The sequence below is a fragment of the Monodelphis domestica genome, chromosome X (assembly GCF_027887165.1).
Source record: "Monodelphis domestica isolate mMonDom1 chromosome X, mMonDom1.pri, whole genome shotgun sequence".
Lineage (NCBI taxonomy): Eukaryota > Metazoa > Chordata > Mammalia > Didelphimorphia > Didelphidae > Monodelphis > Monodelphis domestica.
Genome location: NC_077235.1, coordinates 29221189 through 29245389, shown reverse-complemented (window position 1 = coordinate 29245389; position 24201 = coordinate 29221189). Strand labels below are relative to the sequence as shown.

At 41.0% G+C, this 24201-nt stretch overlaps 1 protein-coding gene across 1 annotated transcript; it reads left to right on the top strand.

Moving 5' to 3' along the window:
* The first annotated feature begins 244 nt into the window (after positions 1 to 244).
* LOC100618281 (zinc finger protein 383-like) lies at positions 245 to 23996 on the top strand. The gene is made up of 5 exons (XM_056808841.1): positions 245 to 4594; positions 4732 to 5867; positions 8461 to 8587; positions 14097 to 14246; positions 18710 to 23996. Exons 2-5 carry the CDS (start codon positions 5835 to 5837, stop codon positions 20029 to 20031), a joined length of 1632 nt encoding a protein of 543 aa, XP_056664819.1. The 5' UTR covers positions 245 to 4594; positions 4732 to 5834; the 3' UTR covers positions 20032 to 23996.
* Positions 23997 to 24201: the final 205 nt, after the last annotated feature.

Below are 24201 nucleotides of genomic sequence, written 5' to 3'. Positions count from 1 at the left end.
CTTCTCCCCCCTTTTCCTCTTTCTCTTTCTCCCCACTCTTCCTACCTTTCTCTTTTCTCTATTCTCCATATTCTTTAGACAAAGAGAAGATTGAGAGAGATGGGGAGGTGAAGGAAAGAGGAAAGAGATGGAGAGAACCTTACACCTCTCTCTCTCTCTCTCTCTCTCTCTCTCTCTCTCTCTCTCTCTCTCTCTCTCTCTCTCTCTCTCTCTCTCCTCCCTCCCCTTTTGTCTTCCTCCTTATCTGTGTCTCTTCTCTATCTGTCTATTTCTTTTCTTCTCTCTATCTCTCCTTTAAGACTCAGGTCTGACCATGTCACTCCTAAGCACAAGCTGTATGTTGATTGCTGCTAGAATAGAATACTGTCTTCTTAACTCATCATTTAAAACTCCTCATGGGGGCAGCTATGTGGCTCAGTGGATAGAGAGCCAGGCCTGGAAATGGTAGGTCCTGGGTTCAAATATGACCTCAGAAACTTCCTAGCTATGATTGCCTAGCCCTTGCCACTCTTCTTACTTAGAACTAGTACTAAGACAGAAGGTAAGTGTTTAAAAAATCATTTCAAAAAAATTATTTCCATTTATAAAATAAGCTTTAAAAAATCATTTCAGTATATTAAATAAGCTTTTCTTTTCTGGCATCCACATCACATTGTTGAGCTTCAGTCCAGTAAAGCCTTTAGGTTCCTTTCATATGTAACCACTGATAAGCAAGATCTTTCCCCATCTTGAGGAAACGTAGATGATTTTTTGCAGGTAGGGTGTGTGTGTGTGTGGGGGGGGGCGGTTAGTGAAGGTTTTGACCAAAAATTTGGACCCCCTGGGTGAGAAGATTCACTCTGCCAGTGTGGACCTAGAGCTGGTCTGTAGTTTATAATCTTAGAAAGTTGCCTGGGGCACTGAGAACATAAGAGACTTGCCAAAGGCCACACAGTCAATTTGTGTCAGAGGCTTGAACCCTGATCCTCTTGACTTTTGAGCCGAATTCTCTGTTCACTATATCAAGCCCCTTAAGTGATGCTAATCACTATTAAATTAAATATTATTATTTGGGGTTCATTTTTCTTACATAATTTTTTATTTCAACTTTTCATAATTTCTTGTCAGTATTTTATCACCTAATGTTTTATAGCTGTTCTTCCTGGCTTTGTGCTCTTACATTTAATAACTATATTACTTTGGAACCAATACACATCCAAGTCAGTCTTACACTGGAACAGGACAGTTGAAAACAGATCTATGTGGCAAGACCTCCCTCTAGTTGACTTAAACCCATTAATGAAAACATTTGCTATGGCTCATATTAATTTTAGACCATATTTTACTATTTCCATCTCATCTATAAGGATATAAGGGAATTTGTGAATGTTGAATGCCTGGCTTAAATCAAGATATGCTAGGCATTTTACTATCTTTTCTGGTGTAGTATTTATTTCCAAAGAAAATAATGAATTTAATCTCTTATGACATATTCCTAGTGAACCCATCCCAGCTCCTAAAAGTTAAGGGCATCTCTGGTTCATTTTTCTTCTTTCTCTCCATTCTCATCCACTAAAATCAATCAGGCTATCTATCTATCTATCTATCTATCCATCTATCTATCCATCCATCCATCTATCCTATCTATATATCTTTATCTATCCTGTCTCTTTATCTATCCATTTCCTTTCTCTTCCTGAACTCTGGTTCCACATTCTCCAGCTGCATGCTTAAACTCAGCATTTCTCCAAATTGAATTTATCTTTCCCCCAAAGATCATCTGTGCTCCCCACTTTCCTTTTTCCATGTCTTTATGGCACGTAGGTATACACAGTCCTTTACCACAACCATCTTACTATTAGGTAAGCTTGTAGAATTAGATGAGACATGTGGGATCATTTAGTCCAAATCTGCACTTTACATATACAGGAGAAGGGAAGTTCCATCAGCCTCTGTGGCCTTTCCACCCTAAAATATTCCTATACCCCATAGCACCTTTCTTCCATTGACAAGTTCTTCCATTTTAGAGGAAGATCCCAGGCCATCCATCTATCTTTTTCTGTTGTTCTTCCCACTCACACAGACTTGAAATCACTCAACCTCAATCCCATACATCTAGTCACTTGCCATGTTCTTTAGATTTTACCTCAATATTTTCCAAATCTATCTTTTTTTTTTAAAACCCTTACCTTCCGTCTTGGAGGCAATACTGTGTATTGGCTCCAAGGCAGAAGAGTGGTAAGGGCTAGGCAATGGGGGTCAAGTGACTTGCCCAGGGTCACACAGCTTGGGGAGTGTCTGAGGCCAGATATGAACCTAGGACCTCCCGTCTCTAGGCCTGGCTCTCAATCCACTGAGATATCCAGCTGCCCCCTCCCAATCTATCTTGTCCTTTCCACAAGTGCTGCTTCCACAACAATACCTGGACTAAGTTGTACTGGCTTGTCTTCTAGCCTCCTTCTCCTTTTTCTTATCCATTCTTCAAACAGCTGCTTTCCAAAGCAGGAAGATTCTGAGATAACGGAAAACTTCATGGATAAAAGGTCAATATACCCTCTTCCTCTGGAGACAGTTTAAAAATTCTTTTAAGTATTTTCCATGGTTATATGATTCATGTTCTTTCCTTCCCCCTTTTCCCTACCCTATCCCAGAACTGACAAGCAATTCCACTGGGTTACATATAACTTGATACCTATTTCCATATTATTCATTTTTGTAATAATGTTTTAAAAACCCAAACCCCACATCCAATATCCATACAAACAAGTCATAAATCATATGTTTTCCTTCTGAATTTCTACTCTCACAGTTCTTTCTCTCCATGTGGATAGCATTCTTTCTCATAAACCCCTTGGGATTGAATGTGTCAGTCTCTGTGAGCAGTTCTCCTGGTTTTGCTCATTTTATTCCACATCAGTTCCTGGCGGTCTTACCAGCTCTTGTGGAAATTAAGCAGTCTTATCTTTCCTTATTGTACAGTAGTCTTCCATCACCATCATATACCACAATTTGTTCAGCCATTTCCCAACCAATGGATACCTCCTAATTTTCCAATATTTTGTTACCACAAAGCACGGCTATGAATATTTTTTTACATTTTTCATTTTTATCTCTTTAGGGTACAAACCCAGCAGTGGTATGCCTGGATCAAAGGGCAGACAGTCTTTTCAAGCCCTTTGTATATAATTCCAAATTAAGGCAGCCTATTTTGTTATCCCAAAGTCTGGGCTGCTGTCCGGCACCTGGACTTCCTAGGCCTGTGGGAAAGAAGGGCTCTGGGGATTGGAGTTTTTCCCAAAGATAGTTTATTGTCCCAACTCCATGTAAGAACGACTCTCCACATCCGTTTTCTGCCGCTTTCAGATCCACACTGTCTCCCTCTGTCCTTCCCTCCCTCCTCCAGGCCGTGGTGGTCAGCAGTTTGATCTGGATCATACATGCGTTAGCATCCCAAGCCACTTCCATCCTGGTCCTTGTGGTAAGAGAATCCTCAGATAACAGCAAACCCCCCCGCGTAGAAACCCGAAGGCACCAAAGGGGAAAAGTGTCCGCAACTTTGCTCTGCATCCCGAGCCGCCAAATCACCAAACTTGTAGCCAGTCATTGTGTACCCTCTGCTTTGGGGACTCCTCCCTCTCCCCCTCCCTCCGTGCTGTAATGGGCACTGGGCACCCTGGCACGCCAGTACCCGCCCCTGGGTCCGGCCAACTCTAGACGCCATTTGCAGGTTTGGGGACTCCTGCTCTATTTCTTGGGAGTGGGAGATCCGCCTGCCTCAGCCCCCGACCCCAAGCTCTGAATCGGGAGGCCGGACTCCCCGGGTTTATTTAGTCTGTACCCTTAGGCACCGAGCTGGGAAATGGCAAGAGGATGGGGAAAGGGGGCATTTGGCGACCGGCTGGTCACTGGCGGAGCTGGAGAGCAGGACAAACGGGGACCTGCCGATGGGCAGCTGGCAGGAAAGGGCAAGATCGCAAATGAAATTAGAGCAATCCTGGTCTGCCTCACTGACTAGAATGGGCGGGATCTGCTTGTATACCTTTCTGGGTCTCCGTGGCCACTCCGGTAGGGCACACTTGGGGCTTTAGCTGCCAGGAGGGAGTGGGAATCAGCTCGCGGCGGGTGGTTTGGGCGGAGGAAGGACCCAGGGAGTTCTCAGCTCCAGGGGCGAGCCAGAGAGCAGAATCCCGCTCGGCCCTTGAACCCCGCCTCTGCCTCTCACGCAGGCTCCTCCCCTGAGTCCCGCCCCTTCATCACGGGTAGCTCCAGAGTCCTAGCCCTGCCTCGCGCTAGGTCCCTCCTCTGCACCACACTAGGCCCCGCCTCTTCCATCGCCCCGTCCTTGCACGAGGCAGGTCCCTGTGTCGCACGAGGACGCCCTACTTTGACCGAGGCTCCGCCCCTGTGATTCCCCCCTATTTGGTGCGAGGCCCCGCCCTTGTGTCCCCACCTAAAGCCATATGAGATCTTAACCCTTGGCACTGCGTATGCGTAGCACAGGCATTGCCTATGCGTCGCACGAGGCTCCTCTGCTCCGCTCCTACGACGCCGACGCTGCACACAGGTTCCGCCCCTTCTCTCCGCTTCTTCTTCTCTTCCGAGGGTGGAGTATCGGGTTAGTAACGCTACTACTGCTTCTTTTTCGTCCTGCTCTTTCTTCTCCCTTTCTTTTCCCCTCCTTTCCGACTTTTTCTCTTATCCTTCTCGAGCCCCTCTGAAGAGTCTTACTCTGCCTCTCCCGCCTCTCCTCAGTTTGCTCTTCTGTGAAATGGAGGACAAGTTCTACTAGAGGGTTATTGGACGGAAGCAGCTTCCACTCTGCTATAGGGCCCTTCTGGATCGGGACCAACCTTCTAAGACCCCAGGGTTTAGAACTGGAAGGAAAGAGCCTAATATACCATCCAGGCAAGTCTCCTTTCTCCATTCCCCCTTCCCCTCCCCTCCCCCCCCCCTTTTATCGCGGAGGGCAGAAAGGCGGGGAGAGAGAAAGAACCAGAGTGTAAGTGGGATTCGCATTTAGTCCCTCTAATACCAAACCGCTGCTATTTGCATTACTACAAGCTACACCTGTTCCCACTCTAAGCAAAAGGTGTGCCTGGATCTCCCAAGGCAGTGGCATAAAATTAAAAGAGAAACAAGGATCCCTAAGCCTTAAATGACGATACCTGGGCTCCTACATATGGACTTAGTTTTAAATTTGTTATCCATATTTTATTTTATTTTCATTTATTTTTGTCAACTATTCCCAATTATATTTTATAATGTTTAGGCGGCACTTGGTAGTGTGGTACGCCGCAGGCAGCTAACAAGCCCCACGCTTGACTCCTCTGCTGCGTGATCAGCCCCTCTCCCCTCTCCTCGATACCCGCCCAAGTCAGTATGATTACAGGAGTATTTGGTTCCTGAGATCTACTATAGAGCTTTCTCAAGGATTAGTCTTTTGAACCCAGACCCTCAGGGCTTTTGGGGTGGTGGGCCTAGGGGGTGAGCTAGGATGTCCATTTTTGTTGAAGAAATTTGGGAAGAGATGTTGCTGGCTACACCAAGCTTAGGGGTCCCTAAATAAAATGGGGAATTTGAGGGGATCGGAAGGGGAATCACATGTGGAGAATTGACCCAGTCAAGCTTGATTAACCCCAAAGTCCCGCAATCTCCACTTTCCCACTTCTGTACCTAATTGGCTTGTGGGGAGGAGCTGTGGGCAGGTTCCTCCTGAATCACCTGTGGCTGAGAAAGGGGAGATCCAGCTGGGGAAGCTGGAGGATGAACTCTCTCATGACTTATTCTTCTCTTGGCCTCTCTTGCTAAGGTTGCTTCTCTCCTCCTCTCTCAGAGGAAACAAGGAAGAAGAACTGATGGCAGCTGCAGACCTGAGGGTCAGGTCTCAGGTGAGTTAGAGTTGACTTTGTCCTTCCTGAGGAAGATCCTCATCTCTGTTGATTAAATGTGGTCACATCCCTTTCCCTAAGAATTACTGCTCTGTGTCCTGGAATCCTGGCTTCTTCCCTCCAGTCTGTTTGCTTTCTCCCAAGCGTTTACCTAATAATATGAAAAAAGCCTTAGTTTAAAATCTGTCTTTTCCCATTTTCAGAGCAATTATTTGACATTTTCCTAGTCCCATTTGGTAATAGAGAGATGGGTATGAGGAGGTCATTGGTTTGCCTGAGGTCACCTCCTGAGGCTGTAAGTAGCAGGACTAGCTTCTTAGCTGTCAGTTCCTCTGGTGTATAAGAATATGCACATGAATTATGTCTACCAGGCTTTTCTTTGGAAGCATAAATGCTAGTTCTGTATCTGCATGGATTTTTCTCTTGGTTCTACTCTTTTTGCTCTTCATAATTGCTTGTATGCCTTTCCAAATTAAAAAAAAATTAACCTCTCTGATCTTCTGGGATAAGAATTCATTGGTAAAACATTTCGGCAGAAATTATATATATATATATATATTGCACACCCTATATCAAGATGAGGTCAAAATGAGTGTGTGATTTAGACATGAAGGATAATACCATAAGCAAATTAGGGGAGTATAGAATAGTTTACTTGTCAGCTCTATGGAGAATGGAAGAATTTATGACCAAACGAGATATAAAAACATGAGATGTGAAATGAATAATTTTCATGATTTTAAATTTAAAAGTTTTGGTATAAACAAAATCAATGTAATCAAGATTAGAAGGGAAATGACAAACTGAGGGAAAATATCTTACGGCAAATTTCTCTGAGAAAGGTCTCATTTCTCTAATATAGAAAGAGAGTCAAATTTATAACAATACAAGCTTTTCCCCAATTGACAAATGCTCAAAGGATATGAACAAGCAGTTTTTGGATGAAGAAATCAAAGCTATCAGTAATCATATGAAAAAATGTTCTAAATCACTCTAATTGGAGAAATGCAAATTAAAGCAAAGCTGAAGTATCACCTTACACCTCTCATATTGGCCTATGTGACAGTAAAGGAAAATGACAAATGTTGGAGAGGATGTGACAAAATTGGGACACATTATTGATGGAGTTGTAAACTGATTCAACCATTCTGGAGGGCAATTTGGAACTATACCCAAAGGGCTATAAAACTGCATACACTTTGATGCTATAATATCCCAAACAGATCATAAAAAGGGGGAAAGGTCTTACTAGTACAAAAATACCACTACTGGGTCTGTTTCCCAAGGATATCAAAAGAAAGGGAAAGGACTACAAAAGTATTTATAGCTCTTTTTGTGGTGGCAAAAAATTGGAAATTGAGAAAAAATCCATTTAGGCAATGGCTCAACAAATTATGGTTTATGACAGTAATGTACTATAAGAAATGAGGAGGAGGATTTCAGAAAAAGCTGGAAAGATCTATATGAACTGATGCAGAGTGAAAAACAAAATCAGGAGAACATTGTACTGGAACAGTCGAATGTGATAGACTTTGCTACTAACAGCAATATAATGATTCAGGGCAATTCTGAGGAACTTATGACAAAGAATGCTACCCATCTCCAGAGAAAACTGTTGGAGTAAAAATGCATATCAAATCATACTATTTTTCACTTTAGTTTCTTTGTGTTTTTATTTTGGAGTTTGGTTTTATATTATTATTTGCTTATAACAATGACCAATGTGGAAGTATGTTTTACACAATAATACACGTGTGACCCAGATCAAATTGCTTACTGTCTCTGGGGGGGGGGTAATGGAGTAGGGGGACACAATTTGAGTCTCATAACTTTGGAAAATGTCTGTTGAAAATTGTTATTACATGTAATTGAGAAAATTAAATATTGGAAAAAATAAATACAAAAAATTAGATTAACCTGGCTTATTGTTTTATAGCACAGTAATATTCCATCACAATCATATGCCACAACTTTTGTGTGCTTTAAATATTTTGTAACATATAGGTTCTTTGCCTCTTTATCTGATCTCCTTGGGAAACATCCTGTCGTGGTATTGCTGGGTCTAAGAGTATACAGAGTTTTAGAATTCTCTGGGCAGAATTCCAAATTGCTCTCCAGAATAGTTAGATCAAGTCACAATTTCACCAACATGGTATTAGTGTCACCATTTTTTCCACATTACCTCCAGCATTTATCATTTTGCCTTTTTATAATTTCAGCCAATTTGATAGGTAGGGACTGTTATCTCAGAGTTGTTTTGATTTGAACTTCTCTAATCTGTAATGATTTAGAGCATTTTTTTTTCTTATGACTTTGTATGGCTTTGATTTCTTCATCCAGAAACTTTATGTGACCATTTTTCAATGGGGAATGACTCATATTCCTATAAATCTGACAAAATTCTGTATCTGAGTTATGAGACCTGACTGAGAGGCCACCTAAACAGGTTTCCCAAATTCTCTACTCTCAGTTCTATTGCATTCTGAACCTTCACAGTCACTACTGAGCTTGTAGCACTTCTCCAGTCTGTGGTGCAAATCAACTCTTCCTGTCATCCTGCTACACTCATTAAGCCGACAACCTTTTGTTTTAGGGTCCTGTGAGGTTTGAGGATGTGGCAATATATCTCTCGAAGAAGGAATGGGAACTAATGGACTCCACTCAGAAGAGACTGTACAGGCAGGTGATGCTGGAGACCTATGAGAATGTTCTCTCAGTGGGTAAGCATGCGATTGTGCTCCATTTTCTGCCTCCTAGCCTTCCCCTTAACCTGTCCTTGGTTTCATTTGTTAATGATGGCAACTAATAGTACTAGCAACGTTTAGATAGTGCTTGGATGTTTGTAAAGCACTTCACAATTATCTAGAGCCCTGAGAGGCAAATGCTATTATTTTTCATTTTACAGATTTGGAAACTGAGGCTGACAGATTAAATGACTGGCACAGCGTCTCACACAACTAGTCATTATCTAAGCCATGATCTAAACTGGAGCCTTCCTGACTCCAAGCTAGCATTTCTGTACATTGTGTTATCCAGTAGTTTGACAGTGTCATAGTCTGGCAGCTGCTCTCACTTATTCATCTTAAAAGGTTAGAGATGTGCCTTTAACAATAAAAAACTTTACAAAGCAATTTTTCCTGTGGAATTTTTTTGGTAAAAATCATAAAAGTTAAATGAAATTGTTGGAGAATTACAATTAAAATTTCATGTTATTAAAAATTATTTTTATGACCAAGTGGGGCCTTTTTTCTCTCACCTCCTTATCCATATTTCTTTTTTTTAAAAAGAAAGAAAAATAAATCCCTTGTAAGCGATACGTACAGTAAAACAAAATAAATTCCCATGTTGGCCATTAGCCAAAAATGTGTGTCCAGTGTGCTACCAATTTTTTCCTTACCTTTCTGTTCGGAGGTGGGCATCAGGCTTCATCATGAGTCTTCTGAAATCATGATTGGTCATTGTATTAAACAGAGCTCTTAAGTTTTCAAAAATGTTGATATTATCTAAATTGTTCTTCTTGTTCTTTTCATTTGCCTGTACATCATTTCATAGAAGCCTTCCCAGGTTTCTTTGAAACTATCTCTTCAGTCATTTCTTGTAGCACTGAAGTAGATCAAATAAGCATTTGTGTTAAGGACCCACCAGGTACCAGGCACTGTGCTAAGTAATAGTATCCCTTTACTTTTATAGAGCATCATTTGTTTAGCCATTTCCCAGTTGATTGGGAGCCCATTGAGTTTCCAGGACGTTGCCATGAAAAAATCTGCCCTACTTTCCTACACATAGGACTTTGTTTACTCTTGTCTTATCTCCTTAGAGTGCAGACTCAGTAGTGGTATAGATGGGTCCGATGGTATGTACAGTTTAATGATTTTTTGGCCATAGTTCCAAATCATTCTCTATACTAGCTAGAAAGGCCATTTTTAAGCTAATACATTTTAAGTGATTTCTTATGTAGCTTGAAAATGGGGCCTTTATCCCTGATAAATAAAAATTATTGATGACTTTTATCTTTCGTATAGGTTATTTCCCATATACAACTCACCTCCCACCCCAACATCCCCCATTCTCTTCCTGGCCCCAATTGAATCTTCCATTGTAGCTTTAAAAAGAGTTAAGAAAAATCAACCACGAATATCTGAGAGAGGCTCCAGCATTCTCTCTTCCTTTCCCCCAACTCTATACTCTCTCCACATTGTTGAGAAGAAGGAAATGTGTTACTCTGTTCTCTCCAGAGCCAAGATTAATTGCTGCCATGATTCTGAATTCAACTCTGATCTTTCGTGTTGCCCACTTCTCACCATTCTCTAGCATGGTTATTTCTTTCTTGAGGTTTGGTGACCAATACTTAAAAAAGGTATTCTAGGTTACTTGTTTGGTGACAAAGACAATATTAAGGCTAAAGCTATTTGAATAATTTTACCAATTCCTCAGTTGATAAATAATTGGTCAAAGTAACAGGCAGTTCTCAAGGGAAGAAGCTTACATTGTCTATAGCTATGCCAAAAAGTGTTCCAAACCACTAAGAAAGAAATGCAAATTAAAGCACCTTGGAGTTGCTAGCCTCACAATCATCAGTTTGGCAGAGTTGATAAAAAAAGAAAGTGACAAATCCTGGAGGGACATGAAAGAAAGAGGAAAATGTTGTTTGAAACAGCTTTTTTTTCTGGTCGCAAGGACCTAGAAACTAAGGAATTACCCATCAGCTGGGGAATGGCTGAACAAGTTATGGTATATAAATGGAATGAGATAGTATTGTCTTGTAAGAAATGTTACATAGTTTTTATTTATATAATTGTTCCAATTATCTATAATAACTTTAATACTTATTTTCCACAATTATGAGTTCTAAATTCTCTTCTGTCCTTCCTTCCCTTCCCCCTATTCTCTGAGATGGTAAGCATTTTGAACTAGGTTATACATGTGCAGTCATGAAAAACATATTTCCATATTGGTCTTGTTGTGGAAAAAGATTAAGAGATCGTTTCAAGGAAATCTGGAAAGATTTCTATGAACTGCTACAGAGTGAAGCAAGCCAAACAGTAGAATAATTTATACTTTAACAACAGTTTTGGAAAAGTTTGCAATTTTGAAAGACTTAAGTACTCTGATCATTGCAGTGTGATTAACCATGATTCTAGGAAACTCATAATGATGGCATCCACTTATCTTTTGATGGAGAGCTGATGGACTCAAGGTGCAGGATGAGACATATTTTTGGTTAGGGACAACAGTGGAAATTTGTCTCACTGGACTATACTTATTTGTTAGAAGGGTTTATTTTTTAATGCAGGTGGAGTGGTGCAAGAGATGAGAGGGAAAGAAGTGCTTGTTAATTGATAAAAGTAATTTAAAAAGAAAAAATGAAATCTGTAAAGAAACATTTTTAAAATGATCAGTAAGGCCTCAAAATGCATGTCTCTCGAGTTTGGAAAGGTGAACTCTGAGAAAAACATGTGAAAGAATTCTTAGAATTCTCCAGGAAACATTTTTGCTAATAGATTAAAACTAGAGACTTGAAACCTTGAGGCTCAAAATGGAGTTCAGAACAAATGAAAGAAAAGGAAGGGAGCAGATAGATGCCTTGTGGAAATGACTTTCCTCTCTTTCATTCTCACCAATGCTGTATATAATGCATGGTCCCAGAACCTCAGAATCAGAAAGCACCTCAGCCTCCCTCAGTGATTGGAAAGCTATGACCACTTCTGCACTGTAGCTCTCATTGCTGCCAATTTAAGTTTTTCCTTATGTCAATGCTTTCCAAACTCTGTGGCAGCACCCCACCCCTTTTTAATAAGAGCATTGTTGAGCACATGCTCCAATTTTGGAGAAATAATTTCCTAAGTGATTTTTCTCAAATGATATTTTATTCTATTAAAGAATTTATTTTAATTTTTATAACCTAAATCTTAAATCTAGTCCAAAAGTAACATGTAATTCCTGTGATATGTTCATTGTCAGAAGATCATGTAAAGATTTCTCAAGTGGCAAGGGCTTTCTTGAACACCAACTCCATGCTAGGATACAAAGGCTGAACCAGTTCCTACTCATAAGGAATAGATGAGTACAGATGTGAATTCTGGCAAAGTAAGTGTTAAATAACTACAAAGGAAGGACATCCCAGGGAGAGTGGGAGGGAGGGCACTGGCAGTTGTCTTCATATAGAAGGCAAGGTGCCTGAGCTTTGACTCAAGGAAGTGGGTGATTTTTGGGGGGGGCAGACAGGAGGGAGTGTATGTCCAGGTGGAGGATGGTCGGTACAAAGGCCCAAAGATAGCTAAGGAAGGAATGGAGAGAAGGCCAATTCATCTGTATCATAAAGTATGGGCATGGGGATCATGTCCAACAAAGATGGAAAGGGTGATTGATGCTTGAAAGCTAAACAGAAGAGTTTATATTTTCTCCTCAAGACAATAGGGATCCTCTGGGTTTAGAACTAAAAGGATTTTGAGGTCTTTGAGTCTCAACTCCTTTATTACATATTTGAGGATACTGAGTCTTAGCAAGGTTATGAGGTTTGCCCAAAATGGCAAGGCCTTAATCTGCATTCAAGGTCTTTGACTGCTAATTATCAGTCTTTCCACTGTGTTTGCTCCATTTCAAAAGCAAAGAGATTTTTCTGTGCATGTGATTTCCCAAGTTTAGTGGTAACTGAATTTGAAAAGGGTGATTTTTTCCCATAAACTATACCACAGGGGTCAGGGGAAGAACCATAGGCCATGCATAGAACCTAGGTACTCTGATGACTTAAGGAGGGCTGGAGACAGTCTGGCATTGCTGTGATTGCTCTGGGACTTAAGTTGGAACTTCCCCAGCTAGCTAGGCACTGCAGAGGCCTTTAGTCTCAGAACAGCTTGTAGGAGGTGGCAGATCCCACAAAGATCATGGAGGTTGAAATACTAAAGATAAATCTTCAGCTTTCCAATTTTTAAATTCAGAGTTTTTTATTTTCCTGATTACATGTAATAATTTTCCAGAATCATAAGACCCAAGCTTTCCTCCCTGACTGGGAGATGGTAAGAAGTTTGATCTGGGCCATACATGTATTATCATGCAAAACACTTCCATATTGATAACTGTTGTAAGAGCAAACCCATACAAAATCAAAACCCCAAAATAAAACCATAAGTACACTGATGGGAAAGATAGTTTGCTTTGTTCTGCATCTAACTCCAACAGTTCTTTCTCTGGAGATGGATAGTATTCTTTGTCATAAGTCCTTCAAAATTGTCCCAAGTCATTGCACTGATGAGAGTAGCCAAATTTTCACAGTTGATCATCTCATGATATTGCCATTACTGTGTAGAGTGTCCTCCCAATTCTGCTTATTTTGCACTATATCAGTTCATGTAGCTCTTTCTAGCTTTTTATGAAATCATCCTGCTTATTCCTTATAGTACAACATATACCACAATTTGTTCAGCTTTCCATTTCATAAAGAAAATGTCCCACTTCTCATTCAGATCATAGATAGCTCAGTTTTCCAGTGTCTAGGGATTCTAGGGCCGTGGTTGGTTAAATGAGATGGCAGAGATATTTCTGTTACTCAGGGGACTACAGAAAACTTCTCCAGCTACTGAGATATGAATATTATCATAGTTCTTGGAAACAGACATCTCAGTAGTTGGGGAGTATAAGGCAAAATAGTGGCAAGCAGCAATTTGATGAGTTAGCTGTTGAGGAGAAGAAACCATTAGCATGAAATCCTAACCAGGAGGTAGCAGAGTATGGCAGAAAGAGCACCAGCTTCAGAATCAAAGGGCTTGGGTTCATATCCTGCCACTTAGGCCCGTTTGACCTTTGGCAAGTCACTTAATGTCTCTGTGCCTCAGTTTCCTTCTCTGTAAAATGAAGACTTCCTTCTAGCTCCATATCTGTGCCCTTTGAATTGAGGACTATTTGATTGTTTGTAAAAAGCTTGACCAGAGTCCAGAGAAATGGCCTGGAGGCTTGTTCTTTGATAAAGGGCCATAAGAGCCTTCTCTTTCAGGAGTTGAACATCTTTGCCTTCAGATTTCTCCAGTGGAGTGCTTGCTTAGCTTCTAGGACAGGGAAATGCCACCTCTTTTCCCTCAGCTCTTGAACCCCCTGGAATTTCCTGTTAGAACCACCACCACCCCCGGGCAGTCTCCCAGCCTGGGAGCATTCTGGGCCGGCACTGATCTCTGGGATGGCAGCTCTGTATCCTTCACATAAACCAAGCTGTCCTGTTTGCTTCCCTCTGAACAGGAACTCCTCATGACAAGCCAGCAATGATTGTGCATCTGGAACAAGAGGAAACAGCATGGAGCCCAGCTCTGCAGAGACCTCGGAAGAAAAAGAAAAAGAAAAAGAAAAAGAAAAAGCAACAGCACCGCCGCCGCCGCCGCCACAGCCTGGGTGAGTAAAGTGAGAGGCAGGGAAAGAAGTCACAGGTTTAGTGGGGTGGTAAATGGCAAATAGCTTGCCTATGGTGATTGGTGAGCTCTTGTGAAAAGCAGGCCCCTTCCACAGCGTGTCTGTCCGTATAGCCCTTTTTGCCGAGCAGTGTCTTGTGTAATGGAACAGATTTGTGGATGTGAATTCCTAAGTGTTGGCCTTCCATAGAAGATCAGGGAAAGTTTGGAGGGAGGAAGGGAGAGACTGATCAGAAACCAGTGAAGACAGGAGAAACAGGATTATGAGAATGTGTGGATGAACCTAGGTTGGGGCAAGCTCTGGAAGAAGCAGGCTTTTATTCTGTTTTTAGAATGGCGAGAGACAGGATCCATCTCTCCCTGCTGAAATGTAGATAGCAGTACTCTGCTGCTCTGGAAGAGCAACCCATCTACTTACTTAGAGGTCCTTGATTTCCCTTTTTGTCCTCACAAAGAGACCGTGCCAGTTGGTCCTGTTTGAAACGAAGCACAAATGCCTCTGGGTCCCAATTTGTGCCTGACCCAGGTGCCCAAGGGTGTGCCCATGTCACCCATCCGTTTTACACTTCCATGGAACTAGTTTGGCCTTTGCCCTTTTTCCTGAGGATTTGCCTCCTCTCCCTTCAACCCCCCTCATGATCCCTTTAACTTCTATGCTACCAGCAATTTCATCACTAAATAGCTGGTCTAGGCAGGATACCACGAGGTCCTCACTATTGAGAAGAGGCACTAAGTGAAGGGCACTCAATGGTTAAGGAACTTGCCAAGAGTCTCAGTCTGAGGATCTGTTTCTGGTTACTATAACCTAGGTTCTTGGGGCAGGGTCTAAACAGAAGGTATATGTGGTCCAGTTTCCCAGCCACACGGGACTGAGTTCAAACGATGCAGTAAGGTTTTTCCCAGTTCCCATAACTGAATAAACCTTCATCACAAGACAGAATTTGGACTGGGCCCATGATTGAAGAGAAAAGAAAATGAGCTGGCTGCAGAACTGAGTAGCAAGATGGAGTCAGTGTGGTTCACTCAATTCCCACAATTAGTCGTTTGCTATCCAAATCTCAATTTTCCCCCTTTTTATTTGAGGGGCAGGGTGCCCACTCCCCCATGAATCACTTATCTATAAGCCATGTCTATCATGCTTTTCCATATATCCTTAATCAGTTACCTAATAGTTAGGTTACAGATCAAACTACTTAGAGTGCTTACAAAGGACTAACTTTGAGAAGGGCGACACCAAGGTAGCCAATAGAATAATGGTCATCAATATTAGCTACCATCAAGTCTCCTTGTATCCTAATAATCCTCTCCCAGGGTCCATTTAGTCACCATGTTTTGTGTCCCAGATGTCTCAGGTCCCTTCTCTTGGACATTCTGGATTCATTTTCAGGAACAGCTCAGAAGGCTCTGCTTCACTGGTTCCAAATCACTCATAGAGGTTCCTAGATTCAGATCTGCCAGGAACAAAGTTTTATACAATAATTTCACTTTCTTTACAATTATCAAGACAATTGTATATGTAAAATTCTTAATCCAGTTTTGAAAACATATTACTAAAACATAATCAGAGCCTGAATTTCCTTCCTAGATACATTTATACATATGTATAATTCTTCAAACAGTCTAATCTTGTTGCTTTCTCAAAATGTACTACTCCATTTAATTAGAAACGTTGTACATCCTTGTCTTATTCCCTTTTAGGAAGATATCCCTCCATTATAATTTGACCACCAATGTAGATTAAAATTGTATGTTTTTTCATAGTATCATCCTATTACGGTAACTCAGAGATGTTCCAGTATCAGCCATTAATTAATAGATTCAATATTGTACTTAGAAAGCTTCTACTCCTCACCTACTCTGATTATAGGAATTTTCTGGACAGAGTTATAACAATGTCTTAACAGAGGAAATGAAAACTCCCTTATCTCTGTCTGATTCCAGGCATGAATTATATATGGCTTTCAATCATGTAGGCACAGGGTATCAAAAGCAAGGCTCAGGATTAACCAGGTGGGAACATGTCCTATTTATAAAATAGTACAATGGGGAAACTGAGTCAAGAGGCTCCTACCTTAGGCCAAGCCAAGATCATCCTCTCAACTTCCTAGGCACAGCCATCCACCAGTAACATTTCTCAGATTGCAAAACATACCATTTTCTACTATTGATTTTGTGAAAATTCTGACATCCTTGTAATCAAAACAATAGTAAATTACAGTCCCAAGATTTTTTATCTCAAATACCAAAATTTCACTAACCATAATGTAAAGAATACGATTTCCTCATATTTCCTAACAGTTAAATTTCATTTATCTTTTACTAATAAATTAACCACATATATCCATAATTGACTCATAATTATGTAAATACAAATATTTAATTATTATATAATTTAGAAATATATAATTATTTTAATGATATTGTTGCTAAATAGTAATATTTAAATAATAAATATAAATGAATTAAAAAGTTACATATTTAAACCACTCTATACATTTTCATAATTTTTATGAGTATAGCCAAAAAATTTTGAATGAAAACTCACTATTATTATAATAAACTTATAGCTATTTTTAAAAACAAAATATATCCTATGAGTCCTGCTCATTTTCTGAAACCACGTTTGTGTGACTGATGTTATACTCCATTAAATATTTGAGTTTTCAAATATTTATTTTTATCACATACTTTTTAAAAGCTCAATTCATAATCTAACAATATCCAAAGGAATAATAGCTTGGAGGCCAGTTTGGCTGGAATATAAACTATTATGGATTGTTTCAGTCTTTCCATCCACATGCTTATACTTGTGTCCCATAGTGCTTAGTAAAAGATTATAGTTCAACTGACATGGAATACTTGGGGGGTGAGGTGGAATGGGTAAAGTATCTGGAAAGAGAAGTTTGGAGCCACTTTAGAAAGGGCTTTAAAATGTTGGACAGATTAGTTTGCTGTTTATTATCCAGGCAGTAGGGAGCCACTGGAGCTTCTTGAACAAGAGAGAGTGATGTGATCACACCTGTGCTTTATTTTTTTTAATTTTATTTAATTAGATGATTTAGAATAATTTTTCCATGGTTAAAAGACTCATGTTTCTTCCCTCTGCTCCCTCCACCCCCTCCTGTATCTGACACAATTCCACTGGGTTTAATTGATCAAGACCCATTTCCTTATTATTAATATTTGCACTAGGGTGATCTACATACCTGAGCTCTAGGAATATAATATTGGCAGTTCAATGGAGGATGGATTGGAGAGGGATCTCTGGATAAAGAGAAACCAATTCAGGATTAGAGTTGAAGGCTTAGGGTTTTATTATAATACAGAAGAGATTTGGGCTTGGACTCGAGTGGTGTTATATGAATAGAGAGAAGGGGGAGAATGCAGGAGAGGCTATTAAGCTCAATAAACATTTTGTAAGGTACAGGGTTCATCCTAATATCCACACTAAGAAATTGTCCCCTGCTTTAACTTTCTTCAAAAAAAACCCTTTCAAATGGATAAAAATAATATCAACTATATAACACCTTAATGTTTACAAAATACTTGTCTATAACAACCTCAAGGGAAATGCTGCAAATATTATTATCTCCATTTTCCAAATGAGTAATGTGAGGCAAATGACTGGTTCTTGGTAACACAGCATTTGGACTTTGGATTGGAATTTGTCCCTGGAGCTCTGCTGCACCATATGTCTTCTCTTGTTGTTACCATTCAGTCATTTTTCAGTGGAAAACCATTTGGGGTTTTCTTGGCAGAGTGGTTTGCCATTTCCTTCTCCAGCTCATTTTATAGATGAGGAAACTGAGGCAAACATGGCTAAGGAACTTGCCCAGGGTCACACAGCTTATGTCTTCTCACTGTGCAAAGTTTTTTATCATGCTCGGTGAGATGGATTCTTTATTTTTCGCAGTAGTGTCTCCATTTCATCACTCAAAAAATAAATACTGAGGGTGGGATGGCATCCTGGGTAGAGGGCTGGCTTTGGAGTCAAGAGACCTAGAATGAAGGCCTGCCTCTTAACACCATGGACAAGTCACTTAATTTCTCTGTGTCCCAGTGTTAAGGCATGAATGCATTGGTGCTCAACATTGGTGGAGACACTTCCCCTCCCAGTGTTATCACAGTTCTAGACTAATGACTAAGAGTAGAGTGACTACACTAACAAAAGGAATTGAACTCAAATTAACCTCACCTCCTCACCAAGGAGAAATCCTTTTCCTCAGATCTTTCACATTTAAAAGCTTTGCTATCTGAGGACTCTTCTTACCTGGTATCATCCTTTAGCTGAGTCCAGTTAAGACTTGTACCTTGAAGAGGGGGAAAAACCCACAAAGAAAAGAGTCCCTGATCCCCTTGATCTAAAAACTGCGTATAGACAGTATTGTGGAAACAAGAAGTGATATATTCTAGGGAATAGCTATTATTTTCTCTTTGTCATTTCAGATGATGGGGCAAAGACTAAAACTAAGGACTGTTATCCAAAACAGGAAATTAATGAAGATATAGGATCACAGAGGATGTTATCAGCAGGAGTCTCGGGGGCTATTGTCCAGGTTCCAGAGTTTCAAGGAAGTTCTGACTGTGAAGGCAGGTTAGAACTACAGCAAGGAAGCACAGCAGGCAACACATTAAGAAAATCTACTGAGGAGAAATATTTCTGGCATGTGACTCTTTTGCCCAGCAATGCTGCTTCAGAGAAGAGAGGCCATGAATGCAAAGGAATCCTGGATCTGAACTTTAAGATGGTTCCACACCCAAGAAATCTTTCAGAAGAAAGAGCTCAGCAATGTTATTCTCGTAACTACAGTCACAAACAAAACGCAGTGTCTTTAAGATATCAGCTAACTGATAAAGAAAAGAAACCCTCTATGGGTGGGGCAGCTGGCAGTTGGCGTTCAAGCTTTGATTTCAAACGGTGTAAGAGCAAGCTATACAAGTGTAATGAGTGCGGGAAAATCTTTGGAGGGAACTCACACCTTATTAGACACCAAAGAATTCATAGTGGAGAGAGGCCCTATGAATGCAAAGAATGTGGGAAAACCTTTAATCAGAATTCTGTACTAGCTAAACATCAAAGAATTCATACTGGGGAAAAGCCCTTTGAATGTAACGAATGTGGGAAAGCTTTCAGAGGGAGTTCTGCCCTTACTGAGCATCAGAGAGTTCATACAGGTGAGAGACCTTATGAGTGTAATGAATGTGGAAAAAAGTTTAGAGGAAGAGCAGATCTAATTCATCATCACAGGATTCATAGTGGAGTAAAACCCTATGAGTGCAAAGAATGTGGGAAAGCCTTCATACGGAGCTCAGGCCTTAGTCAGCACTATAGGATTCATAGTGGAGAGAAGCCCTATGAATGCAAAGAATGTGGGAAAACCTTCTCAGGAAGCTCAGGCCTTAATCAGCATCAGAGAATCCATAGTGGGGAGAAGCCCTATGAATGCAAAGAATGTGGGAGAGCTTTTCGGGTGAGGTCAGGTCTTATTAGACATCACAGGATTCATAGTGGAGCAAAGCCCTATATATGTGAAAGCTGTGGGAAAGCCTTCAGGTGGCGTTCAGGCCTCAACGACCATCAGAGTGTTCACACTGGGGAGAAGTCTTATTCATGTACTAAGTGTGGAAAAGCCTTCAGGGGGCGCTCAGATCTTACTAAACATTGGAGAATTCATACTGGTGAGAAACCCTATGAATGTAGTGATTGTGGGAAAGCCTTCCATCAAAACTCTAGTCTTGCTCAGCATAAAAAAATTCACAAAGGGTAACTGAGTATAGTAAATATCAGAGAAACTTCTGTCAGACTTGTTTTGCTTGGTCCCAGAGAATACAAAGCAGAGTCAGACTCCATAAATGATTGTAACTTCTTTAAAGGCAGAGCTGATTTGTTTTGTATAGCAAGTAAGTGCTATTCCAGATTGGTATCTAGTCAAGATGTTTTGGCATTGGCTCATCAAAATGGTGATGAGGGGATAGTTAAGAGACACATTTCTCTCCACCAAATACCCCTTCTTTTGCCTTCAGTTCACTTTGGCATGGCCTTTGCTGTCACTTCTCTACCTCTCATCTCTCTACTACTCATCTCTCTACCTCTAATCTAACATGCTCCAAAAGCTGATAACAATTTTATGGCCAGGTGTTGGAGCAGTGTCCTCATCTCCATCAGTCAACACCAGTACCATTCTTTCAGACTGAAGTCATCTGCATTTCAAACGGTTTTCACCATTTGTATCTCCCTGGCCTTTTTTGCATCTACACTTAAATGGATGTTATTTATGTTATTTTTCTAGATAAAATGTTAGCTCCATGGACAGCAGGGTCATTTTTTCCTTAGTTACATGGTCTTTTTTGTGTCTGGCTTCTCTGTCTGATTTTTATTCCTTTTCAATAGAGGGATGGCTTTGGAGTCAGGGAGAGCTGGGATCAAGGTCTGCCTCTAACATTTAGCAGCTTTGCAACTATGGACAAGTCACTCAATCTCTGGCAATTGTAAGGCATGCATGTTTTTTTATTAAGCCCTTATTAAAAGCACCTACTCTATGTCAAGCACTGGGAGAGATTCTGAAGATGAAAACTCCAAATAGGACTGCCCTCAGAGAACTTCTACTAGAGAGAGTATATGTGTGCAAATAAGCTCAGTACAAGAGCCTTAAATGGGAGAGAGAGTACGACCATCAGAAAAGATCAAGGACACTCCCCAGAGAAGGCAGCTTTTCATCTGCAAGACGTGAAGGAAGCTATACTCTGAAAGGTATAATGAGGTTGGAAGGCAGCCCAGGCATGGGGCAAATTCATGAAAGGAGGAAATGGAGTTTTGAGTTGAGGGAGCAGTTGATCAGTCTGACTTGAATGTAGAGTTCACGATGGGGGGAAAAACATAAGGTTGGACAGGTGAGTAGAAATCAACATGCCGAGGGCCTTAAAGTCCTTATATATTTCCTGAATACTTGCCAAAGGTCCACCTCGAGTTCTACTTTTCTCCTAAGCTTTTGTTGACTGCTAAAGTACATCCACTGATTATTCCCATTTTGGAACTCTTGTAGTAACTTGCCTGTAACAATTTAAGCCATGTTTTTGTTGTTCTACCTTAAATTCTTTGAGATCAACTTAGTTATCTTGGTTATTATTTTATCTCCTAACAGTCGTCTCTCCTCTGAAAGTCCTTATTAGGGGAAAATGAGAAGGCAAGATTGGAAGCACTGAGACTCTGTAACCTCCTGGGTCAGTAATGGAATGGTATTTATTGGACAGACAGCTTGCTGTGTTCCTATATGTTCGATCAGCATAGACCATGGAGTCCAGGAATAAATGCCCTTGTCCCATCACAGCCATTCCTGGGAAGGGGCAGGGTCCATGCTAGCCCTGAGCTCACTACTTAACAGGAGAGGTGGTTCCTTTTTCCAAACTGTAGGACATCTGCCCTAATGAAGAAAGAGAAATGGCATAAAGAGGCCAGAATGTAAGGAGATGGAAATCAGATAGAAGTAGCTTATAGTGGCTTGGCCCATAAAGGTTCTACAGTTAATGTGAATGAGGCTTTGAGGCCATTTCCACTCTCATGAATTTGTCTTTGATCATCTCTTCACAAACAAATTAGTGTGCTGAGCTGAGAGTGAAGGAGAAAATGGCAAACTACCTAGCTTTTTCAGTCATTCCTGGGCAGCCATCTGGATCCCCGAACCTGGAACTCACCATAAAACATTGATTGGCCTGGGGCTCCCAAAGGTGTGGAATGGGCCTGGCAAATTCCAGAGCATGCAATGCCCATTAAGGACATCTCCAGTCTCCTTAAATGAAACATCTGCGAAGAGGTTCATCTGTCAGTGTGTGCATCTCTATCTGTTGGCCACCAGTTGCTTCAGCTTTGGGGCTTCACATATTCTAGACTCATCTTCTCCCTGGGCTCGCTCTCCTCTCCAAAGTCCTATTGGTGATAGTGGAAGGAGCATCACATTTGGTAGTTAGGACTCTTATTCTGCTACAACTACTTACATGACTTAACTTCCCTGGGACTTAGTTTCTACATCTGTAAAATGACCTATAAGGTCTCTCCACCCTTAAATCTCGGATCCTAATGTCTACAGCGACTATAAAATTCCAGTCCCTTCCTACAAATTACCACACTAGCTTTCACTTGAGAAGAACAAGAAAAGAAGAAGCACTAAAGATTCACAATTTTACCTTGGGCCCTGCACTTGGATGGGATCTATAAACACAAGTTGCTCACAAACACCTGGCCCATTGGTCCCAAGGTTCTGGCTTCCAGGGGAAGGGCTTCACTGATCCCTGTTGTTTGGATTACTTAGGTTTTCCAATTGTTTCTGGATTCTTCACAGTCTCATCTTGGAATAAGATGATTATTCACTTTTGACTATAGACAGGAGTCATCTTGTGTGTCTAGTGTCAATGTATAGAGTTAAAAATGCTCATTTGTGAAGAATTATAGAATCAGATAAGATATAAGAGATTGGACTTGAGATGAGAACTCTGAGTGATGACATAATCTATGATGAATAGGACTGAGTTGGTAAGGCTGGAAGGAGGAAGGAGAACAGTAAGGAAGTCAAATGAGGCTGGAAATACCAGGAGAACCAATTCCGGTTAAATGTAAGTGGGTGGTGAGGACAGCTGAGAATAGCTAGGTCAACTTCAAAGGGAAGATCCACAAATCCTTTATTATTTTAATTTTTAAATATTTTTTCACGTTCACAAATCCTTTAAAGTAACCCAGATAGAAAGATCATTTCTTCCATAACCAGCATGGGGAGTGGCAGGAGGGATGAGGAGAGGTTCTAACTGGGCCAGGGCAGATCTAGAAAGAGAACCTATATAGCCAACCAGCAATGGCTCATTTGGGCAGCTGGGCAAAGCAGGACTCCACAGCCTGCTTCACTTGCCTTAGGCCGTGACAAATGTGAACTGTGGCAGAAATAGGGACCTCTTCAGTCAAATAATGGCAGTAGTTTTCTTACTGTAGACAAGTAAAAGAGACCCCCCTCCCTCCCCTCCTAGTGTTAGGGTGTCAGGAACCTAAGAACAAATGAAGTTAGCTCCATTTCATGGATTCTTTGGTAGAGAATGATTCCAAGGAGAACAATGTCTTGGTTTCACTGCTCACCCTGTCCTTGACATTAGCTCAGCAGTTGCAGTTGAAAAACTGTTGTCTACCTTCTCCTGGCTTGTCTTTGCTTTATCTCCTCTTCTCCTGTGTCACTGCCTCTACTGTCTCATCTTTATCTGTCTTTCCCCTCTCATCTCTTCAACATGTCCTTTATCCTCTCTCTCTCTTCCTCCACTCTGTCTGTGTCTCTTCTCTATCTCCTTTCTCTTCTCTCTTCCTCTACTCCCTCTCTGTCTCCTTTCTGGTCTCTTCTCTCTCTCCTTTCTCCATTATGTCTACCTTTACTGTTTCATCTTTATCTGTCTTTCCCTTCTCATTTCTTCAACATGTCTTTCCTCTATCTCTGCCTCCACTCTTCTTTATCTCTGTCTCATCTCTCTTGACCCCTCCACACTCCTTTTTATCTCTCTCACTTCTAGTCTTTTTCTCCATCTCCTTTCTCCTCTCTCTTCCTTTGCTCTCTTTTTTATCTCTGTCTCTCCCTTCTCCTGGCTTGCCTCTTCTCTATCTCCTTTGTCCTCTCTCTCTGCCTCTATTCTCTCTTTCTTTCTCCCTTCTGGCTTATCTCTTTTCTATCTCCTTTCTCCACTCTTTCTACCTCTACCCTCCCATTTCTCTCTCTCTCTCTCTCTCTCTCTCTCTCTCTCTCTCTCTCTCTCTCTCTCTCTCTCTCTCTCTCTCTCTCTTTCTCTCTCTCTCTCACAGTTTATCTCTTTTCTTTCTCCCTTCTTGTATCTTCTCTCTCCTTCCTTTGTTTTTTCTCCTTGTCTCTCATTTCTCTGTATCTCCTTTGTTCTTTTTGTCTCTCCTTTATTCT

Excerpts from the sequence above, each read along its gene's own strand:
- LOC100618281 (XM_056808841.1), top strand. The coding sequence starts at position 5,835 with ATGGCAGCTGCAGACCTGAGGGTCAGGTCTCAG. Across the intron at positions 8,588-14,096 it reads TGAGAATGTTCTCTCAGTGG|GAACTCCTCATGACAAGCCA; the intron begins GTAAGCATGCGA and ends CCCTCTGAACAG. Across the intron at positions 14,247-18,709 it reads CCGCCGCCGCCACAGCCTGG|ATGATGGGGCAAAGACTAAA; the intron begins GTGAGTAAAGTG and ends TTGTCATTTCAG.